This window comes from Azolla caroliniana, unplaced genomic scaffold, assembly GCF_043228905.1.
Source record: "Azolla caroliniana isolate FFs.n. ecotype wild unplaced genomic scaffold, voAzoCaro1.0.p SCAF_8, whole genome shotgun sequence".
NCBI classification, from domain to species: domain Eukaryota; kingdom Viridiplantae; phylum Streptophyta; class Polypodiopsida; order Salviniales; family Salviniaceae; genus Azolla; species Azolla caroliniana.
The window spans coordinates 19,284,319-19,293,698 of NW_028230443.1; the positions used below are offsets into that span (position 1 = coordinate 19,284,319).

Genomic DNA, 9,380 nt, shown 5'->3' on the forward strand with positions numbered 1-9,380 from the left:
CACATACACGCAATATACACGAAGGAGTTTTAATATATAGATAGGTTGTATTTGTAATATATATTTAAAGGCCATATTATTGATTAACCATAAAAGCTTGTAATAGATACATTCATATTATATTATTTACATATACAATGCCCTTGTTCACTTTCGCATATAATCTCAAGAAGTGTTACATGTGTCGATTGATCCTATTTGCAATGCTCAAATTATGGGCTGTTTTTGTGGCAAATTTTGATATATCTAGACTACAAATACTTATCCTTTTTACAACTTCTCAAATTATGGGCATTTGTGATGACAAATTTTGATAACCTAAACTACAAGTGTTGATCCTATTTGCAATGCTCAAATTATGGGCTGTTTTTGTGGCAAATTTTGATATATCTAGACTACAAATACTTATCCTTTTTACAACTTCTCAAATTATGGGCATTTGTGATGACAAATTTTGATAACCTAAACTACAAGTGTTGATCCTATTTTCAATTCTGAAAGTATACACCGGTGGCAAAATTTGATAATCTAGGACGCAAATACTGATCCTATTTACAATTCTCAAATTATGAATCTTTGTGGCAGCAAAAAATTTATAACCTAATTTTGATTCCATATAGTGGCACCAATATGAAGCACAAGTGGGAAGCCATCATTTTCTTGCTTCTAACTTCATCATTGCAGATTGGGATACAGCCTTTTTTTGTTGCACCCCATTTTAAATTTCAATTTGTATGAAAAAAAATCACAACTACATAAAATTCAAAAAAGAAAGTTGAAAACTCTCAAAAGAAGTGTGATATTTTCTTCCTAAACAACTAAAACTGAAATTGAAGATTATTGTGGGCTTCATTTATTGTAAATTTCAAGAATGAAAAGGCTTAAAAGTTCTATAAGAAGTAACCCTAACACTATTTGGCCAAGCATAATACTAATGCTTTTTGTTATACCATTATGATTTCTTTCTATCATCAATGTATGGTGCAAGTTGTATTATTTCACATGTTGTTGACAGTCATACCTATCAAATGGATGTCAAAAACTTGAGAAAAAGTCATATTGATTGTAAATTGCTGCAATGAAACTCCTCAATACGTAACAAAAATTGTAAGTTGACAATGGTGAGGGAGGTGAGAAAATCCCTATAGTACAACCATATGTATTTTTGCATCTCATTGAGAAACATTGCTATTTAATGTTGTAAGTAAATAATGGGGAGTGAAGAAAGAAAATCTCAATAGTACAACCTGGCATATTTTTGCATCTTATGGAGAAACATGGCTATTTAATGTAAGATGTTACAAACTTACATAGAGACAACCTATACAACCTTCTATTGATAATAGATTTAACTGTTAAACTTACATAAACTGTCTCCAGCTGAACCTTGAGGAAAATTAAGGATTTCTCCAAGCACAAACTTTAGTATAGAGCAAGATAATACAGTTTGTATGGTTACTACATAAATTCTCTTCATACAAACAATACATTGATTCCATAGTACCCCAAAGGTGGAATATTTCCTTAAGAGGTGTCCAACTGTACAGTTGTCCAACAATATGAGACAATTAAATGTCCTTCTAGATAGTAAAACACAAGCTGAAGGTTATGTTAACAAAGGGGCATGGACCTCAAGAACCACTTCTCTAGACTACTATTATGACCACATTTACCATTGGAAAAGCTGATCATTTATGCATCTGACCCACATGTATAATATTGCTTTGATGTGTATCAAAACTACATAAAGACATTTACGATGATAATGTAGGGTTCATGCAGAGGTTTCACTAGCAGTATGTAAAGTCACATATCCTTCTTGTGTTGATGTAATGGATAGGCAATTTGAAATTAAAAATAAAATTTGCAAATCATCAAAAACAGTTGCTGAACTCACAAACATAAGTATATGGTTGTCAGGTTGTGGAGTCAGTTCCATATGGTGATGCCAAATTTTGATGTTTCTATATCAGGCAATATATATGTATGTTACACTTGGGATTCAAAAGGCAACCCAATTCCCACCCAAGAATATAAAATTATCTAAACAAAATAACCTCATGTTGCACCTGCCATATCTTAATACTCAAAAGCACGGACCGTATGATCATCTGAGGTCGAAAGTATGTACCTTTGGCCCCTGAAATGCCACATTGGTATGAGTATCTAAGTGTTGTAGTCATTCAATGCGCATATTTAAAAACATGGACATTCATGGGGAAAAGCAACATACTTCGATAATGCAAGGTCTAAAATAGCATCTTCATGTCCAGCGAAGACTTTCTGGCATGTTCCTGTGCGACTATCCCACACTCTTATCTTACCATCAATGCATCCAGTCAAGATAGTATCACAACTCTCTGACCAAATCAACTTTACGACTCCCTCCTACAAAAGATAAAAAAATGTTAAGACAATTAAAATTCATTAAAATGTAGCCTCCCACCTTATTCATGTTTTGCAACAAACTGTAAAGAATATCTCTCTCTCTCTCTCTCTCTATATATATATATATTTATTTATTTATTTATTTATTTATTTATTTATTTTTTTATTTATTTTTTTTATTTTTTTTTATATATATATATTTTTTATATTTATTTATTTATTTGTTATATCTGAAGCTACTCTGAATTTCTAAAACAAAGAAGTTTAGAATCGTATAAAAATAAATCCTGCAGCCTTAACTACTATTAATTTCTAGAAACCAAGAACTTCATTAATATGAGACGGATTTAATGCATTTTAATCAGAGTCTTAGTATTTTATATCCCATCCAAAATTTGTGAGACAAGTAGTTAAACAATGAACTATCAAAGCACAAGAATGATTACCTCATGTTTACATGTAGCCCTTGATGTACAAGTTTGTAAATCCCATATATGAAGCAAACCATCCATTCCTCCCGTGGCTGCCATAGGAAGGCTGAAACATTAACAAAGCCAAAGTTACCTATTGAAAGCCCAAGCTAATACAAAACTCTTTGGAGAATACTTATACCTCATACCCAACAAACCAAAATTTAGCATTTGGGCCTTAAACGTATCATGCATATCCAATTTGATTTATGCATACGATAATCGGATGATGCATGTACATTTATATGAAAGGTAAATTTTTAACAGTGGTATGTTCCATCAACCTGCTTGAAAGTCCAACACACTCAATTGATTTTGAATGGCCACTTAGAGAACCCATAACCTGAAATTCAATCAATTCATTTCCAGCAATCACTGAGATACTTCAATACCATAAAATATTGTGATTGACAATCCATATTTTTATAATACAATATTGCTGATACATGGAAAAATAGAAGCACCTTTCCTGTGCGGATATTGACAATATGAACACTTGAATCAGTTGAGCCAGAAATGGTTATGCTAGAATCATTGCTGAAGTCAAGGCACGTTATACCTTCTGTATGAAATGGATATCCTACAATAGAGATTTTCCAATTAAACTAAAAAAGGACAAAATTTATGTAATCCTTGCATGCATTTTACTTCAGTATTCAGTACATGTGTTCCACAATTGATGATATCTATTAACACCTTGTATAATATGGAGACATTCTCCTGACTTTGGGTTCCAAACCCTCAGAGCAGCATCTGCGGAACCAGTGCATACAGTTTTCCCTGCGGTATTATAGCCCAGAAACATAATCTTCCATTAATAATTTTCAAACAAACTTTAAGTTTTTCCTGCAGTATTACAGCCAAATGTGAAACATAAAAAGAGTGTGGCGCAAAGAATAATATTCTTCACAAGAATCTTCTGACTTGCAAGGAGAATGCATACATTACGTATCGATAGTTCCTTCTCAGGCAACATTTAATTATACCACATAGGACTCATTGACATACATATCTATAAAATCAGAATGGTTTCAGTAACTCTATATTTCAATAACAATATACAGTAATTAGCACTAGTACTGGCACAACATTATTAGCTTTCGGAAATTTCCTTCCTGAAATGGTAGCTTTTATTGAGAATGTATGTACCATCAGGAGTAAAGCCTCCACATGTGACTGAACCATTATGGCCAGCAAAAACAGAGAGACAGGCTCCGGTGTCTGCATTCCACATCCAACTTGTAAAGTCCTCTGATCCAGCTAATATCACATGTCCTCGAGGATGCCACCTTAGCCACTGGCAAATAAAGCACAGAAAATATGATGTTACTCTCACATTAGAGTTAAAAATTTAATAAATACATTATATGCATCATCTCTCACAGTCTTTTTAGCAATACAACAATAATCCATGTGAGAAACGAAACCCACAAAAATGACTTACAATGAAGACAGTTATCATGATATTCTAGAAGTTATCAACGAGGGGTGCATTGATATATTCTTTGATATCCAGTAACGCATATAAAGAATGAGAAAATGTTGAAGTAGAATATGATCACAATGAATATGATTCTCCAAATTCTTTAAAAGGTAAATATGCAATCAAAATTCACCAAAATGAACTTGTCGTGTTTATTTGTGGGAGGATGTTTCTGCCCAATTCCATGGAAGAAGCTATATTGTTCCATAAGCTTATGAAACCATATTACTGGTCTCGAAAGAAATTGTAACAGCTGCCTTCCAGGCTATAGCCCAGTTACATGTCTAGATAAAGAACATGTATGCTTAAGGTACGCACGCTCTCAACTTGTTTTTAGTAGCATTTTCCACTTATGCTACAACATGGACCCAAGATTCAGGATCTCAACTACCACAAATACGTTTTTAAAAATTGGCAACATTTACTTTCAATCCTCAAAATGACCGCAGTTTCTGAGGGGAATGTCGAATATTTTTCTATTGATTTCAATCAATCTTAGCTTATACATATGCCTTTCCGTGGCAAAAACGTCTTATGACATGGTTCCAATATGTATGTCTTAACTTTCCTAAAATATTTTACTCCACTGAATGATTTCCAGTCATATGGGAAGTTAGCATTTTTAGTCAGTATTTTCTAGACATACAAAGTTAAAAATTAGACATACGAATAATTGAATTCGTGTAGCCATCACATCACGAGACAGTGATACAAATACTAACTTAGAATAATATATAATAAATAACGAGATGACAATTTATTGCTGTGGAATACCAGTCATGTTCCATTTCAAATTCCATACTGTTAATTCTTCTCTTCTTAGCGTATGGTGATTCACAGCTGAAAATGTAATGATAAAAACTACCTCAACAGCTTCACTTGGACCTTCTAGCTTGTTCTTTAGCACACCTGATGAAATATCCCAGATGTTGACTATGCCATCCAAGCCCCCAGAAGCAAGCAATAACCCATCATAACTAAATCCCAAGGACCCAACCGAATCTGAATGATCTGTAAACAGGAAGGAAAAACATTGCCAAAATGATAATTATTAACATTTGCTGAGAGTATTCATTTAAAAAAGGACATTGAGAACATTAATTAAAAAAGGAATTGAGAACATTATTTAAAGATTAAAATATCAACAAAATTATCTAAGAGTGGCAAAAGCTCTGAAAGATTGCTATTATTTCCAATATTTCCTTGAATGCCCTGAGTTTTTGTTAATGTCCAACATAACCTTAGTCAACCCCAAAAGAGACAAACATGAGATGAGTTGACAATATATTCACTCATGTAGCACATATGATTGAGAAAAAGGGGTCAATTGAGCAAATGATTGCTCAAATAGCACATATAGTTACTGTTTCAGAGTTGACCATGGGCACCTGAGCGAATAAAGAAAAATTCAGGGTTATTTCAGAATTTTTTAACATAGCTCTACAGATCCTACTTCTCAGTTCAAGAGGAGGCATGCTGTCCCTTATCCTCCATATGTAGGCTTTATCATCACCACCACCAGTCGCAACTAGATCAGAATCTACTGGGCTGCATGCCACTGCATAGACAGAATCTGTATGCATAGAAACAAACAGCCCGTCATTTGGTTATTAGAAAGGTGTAGAATCTAGGCCATGTTCAGATCCATATATTCATCAAAATCTTGTGCAACCAATGAATATTAAAGTTCAAAAACTTGAATATTCCATTATATTTTACTTTGGCATGTACATACTGCAATGTAGAGACTAGTGAGAGTGCGCATCTCCTTTCTACCTCTTCAGGATTACCTGAATGGCCAGTAAAAATGTGAATTGAATCATCCGCCTCTGCATCACCAGTTCCTAAGAAGTAAAATATTTTAATCATGAGTAAATATCTACCATCAACTATCATTTTTTAATTTATTAGATATAACAGGTCATAGACTTTTCGAAAAGGAGATTGAATTACTTTCTATGAGTCTTTAAACCTTATTGACATCCAATTCTGATCATGTTCTTATTTTATTTCCCAACAAAAATGCAAATGAAACTATACACATAGTACATAGTATGGAACGAGGTTATATAATAGAAATACAGATTATAGTTGCATGTATAATTACTTTATGTAGTCTAAAACAAATCTAAAACCTTGAAATAAAACAAAAAGTAAAATATATAAATCAACATAAATCAAACCTGAAGGAAACTATTGAAACAACAATAGTTTCCCCCAAACATACAAAGAGGTAGCAAAATTTTGGCAAACAAAACGTAGGGCAAAATGTAGAGTATGCTGCAATCTTTGCTTAAGCTTCACCTGTATTTTCTTCATTGTCATCCTCATCATCGCCATTGCTGTCTTCATCTATTTCTGGAAGATCTGCAGTGGGCAAGGTAAAGTAAGAAGATATTTTCTATGTAATTTGAATAATAAAATCAGAAAGACGAGATGAAACCTTCTTCATCCATCATGATCTCTTGCTCTACATCTTCTTCATTGAGATAGACAGCATCATCATCATCCTCGTCCTCATGCTCAATATTAGCGGGCTGAAAAGACATTACATAATCATACAAATTTTGAACATAGAGAGATATATAGAAAAAGAAAGCTTCACCTGAGGGCGATCAGCACCCATGTTGGAGACTTTAAAGAAACCACTGTTCTTGTTATATGAAACTAGCTGTTGTCCCACAATTAGCTGCAATATACTAAAACTCCCCAAAGGGAATGCCAAGGGAACACTCTTATTAATAACTATGCAGATTCCCCTAAACCTTAAACCCTCTCTCTCTCTCTCTCTCTCTCTCTCTCTCTCTTCTTAACAACAAAATATGTGAGTTCATATGGATGCAAGATATACAAAAATGATATGCACCACATGTGAGAGCTTGAGAGAGATGTGGAGGCTCACCCTTCACATATTCATTGGTGAAAATCTTCAATGCCAAGAGTCACTAAGGAACTCTGCACATGCTAAGTACAAATGTGGCACCTTGGTTCCATAAACCATACTTCATATTATTAAAAGAAACTTCTCATATCAGTCTTAGAGAAGATTTTGTCAAGTGTCATCAACATATATATATTTGTTCCATTGAATTTCCATTACATTCAGAGTAAGTTAAATGTATGACCCTATGAAATGTTTCGGCAAGCCTTTTTGTGAATAACCCAATTTGGGAGTACATAGAAATTTCATATGGTATTCAACATTAGTGAAGCGTCAAGACTTGCTAGGAGTACAAGGAGCCTGGTCATTGACCTTCAGGCGCACTCAAATGAACATTTTGTCATGAACAATTGATCAATCAAACACTCTTGATATTGTCATTAAGAGATAAATGTCCTCACTACAAATTTTGTGCCGTGCAAATTTGTACATGTGTCATAGATAACACGTTTAATTCAGGTGTTTTGTTTTTCAACCACAATCGATTACTACAACTAGGAACTAAAGAAAAAATGCACAAAACAGTGTACCTTTAGCAATACTAATGAAATTCAATGTGTTTCTTTTGGTCTTAAAAAAAACCACATTCTCATTTTTTTTGTCATACATATAGAAAAACAAAGAGCAGAGAACATATTCAAAGGAAGAGAAAAACAGATTTTTCTTTTAAAAAAAAGAGAGAAAATAGAGAGAATTCATAATCAGAGAAAGAAAAAACAGACAAAGATACGTACTTCAGAGTGTTGGAGTGGCGAACAACAAATGTCGTGCGCAATGAATCAATCAGAAGGGAGCAGCGAGCAGCGAATAGAGACAGGGAAAGCAGTGATTGATTCGTGAACAACAACATAACATGAAAGAAAGGAAGAAGGGAAGAACAGGGAAAAAGACTTTACATACATACACACAAAGTTTTTCTAATCTATATAAATAGCCGGTTCATAAAATACATATGTTAATGTACATACATATGTATATGAACCGGCTAGCCATACGACTCCTAGCCAAGCCATAAGATTTGTAAAACAAAATCCAATTATCAGAACGGATTATATTTGAATGGAACTTCGTGTCTAAATATGGTTGAACAATAGACCATGACATACCCATGTACAACTTTTCAATATTTTTACCCAAACTCAACAGTGATATATACTATGTATGTACTCTCACAGAGCACGCACCATAACTATAATATGATTTATCATTAATTCAATCGATGATTGATTCTGCTTATTAATCATTAGTATTGTCCCCCCTTATATAATGATCGAAATTAATTTGTTAATGCAAGTCTAAAGTGTAAAGTATAATCAAAGTTCCCAACAAAAGCTTATTCAAATTTCGATGATTTATGCGAGAACATAAAAAGATCTAAAATCTAGAACATGGCCTTGATACAAATCATGTTTATAAAATGAAACCAAGAGAGAAAAAGATGTAGGGTAGCATCTCTAGCACCAAAAAGAAACCAATTTTATTGATCAAAGACAAATACGCCAAATGCAAGTATAGCTACAATTTCGCATGATTTAAATTATCCAATAAACAAGAAGATGCCAAAAGTTGTAGGTAGGATATAGAAAAACACAATGAGAAGAGTCAATTGGGAGTACTTACAAAGACAATTTATAATGAACTACAACCATTTAGTATCCAATCTTGGATATGCTAGTCACACATTCCCTAACAATAAGACATTTGACATTCATCACTTTCACCTTGACCTAACTACATTAAGTTCACATACAAATCTAAGAAATTGCTTCCTTCGAAGGAGCATTACATCAAATATCCTTGCAAGAGAAAACATTGCAATCACTACCGATTGGAAAGACGGATCTAATTAGTTAGAACCAAAAACTTTGATACATCAATATCCTTGGAAGAGGAAATATTGCAATCACTACCAATTGGAAAGACTGATTATTTATTAGTTAGAACCAAAAACTTTGATAAAATATCATCACATAAGGCCAAATCCAACCATGACACAACAAACATACACACATCTACACATCATTATTGCTTTGCAAGAATAAATATTCAGAGATCTATTCCATTTATGGGAAACAGAGTAGTGAATTTTTCCATGGTA

At 33.4% G+C, this 9,380-nt stretch overlaps 1 protein-coding gene across 1 annotated transcript; it reads right to left on the reverse strand.

Annotated features, from left to right (window-relative positions):
* Positions 1 to 1,844: 1,844 nt before the first annotated feature.
* Positions 1,845 to 8,098, reverse strand: LOC147861266 (uncharacterized). Its single transcript, XM_087324007.1, has 14 exons — positions 8,017 to 8,098; positions 6,947 to 7,040; positions 6,785 to 6,878; positions 6,646 to 6,708; positions 6,132 to 6,185; positions 5,795 to 5,914; positions 5,207 to 5,352; positions 4,008 to 4,155; positions 3,555 to 3,638; positions 3,323 to 3,438; positions 3,143 to 3,201; positions 2,835 to 2,925; positions 2,234 to 2,388; positions 1,845 to 2,140 (listed from the first exon to the last, which is right to left on the reverse strand). The coding sequence occupies exons 2-14, from the start codon at positions 6,965 to 6,967 to the stop codon at positions 2,080 to 2,082; spliced, it is 1,212 nt and encodes a 403-aa protein (XP_087180133.1). The 5' UTR covers positions 6,968 to 7,040; positions 8,017 to 8,098; the 3' UTR covers positions 1,845 to 2,079.
* Positions 8,099 to 9,380: the final 1,282 nt, after the last annotated feature.

What these genes read in the sequence shown, in the direction of transcription:
- LOC147861266 (XM_087324007.1), bottom strand. Translation starts at nt 6,967, where the DNA reads ATGGGTGCTGATCGCCCTCAG. An exon ending in CATTTTTACTGGCCATTCAG is followed by an intron (nt 5,915 to 6,131) that starts GTAATCCTGAAG and finishes CTATGCATACAG; the next exon opens with ATTCTGTCTATGCAGTGGCA. An exon ending in TTAGACCTTGCATTATCGAA is followed by an intron (nt 2,141 to 2,233) that starts GTATGTTGCTTT and finishes GTGGCATTTCAG; the next exon opens with GGGCCAAAGGTACATACTTT.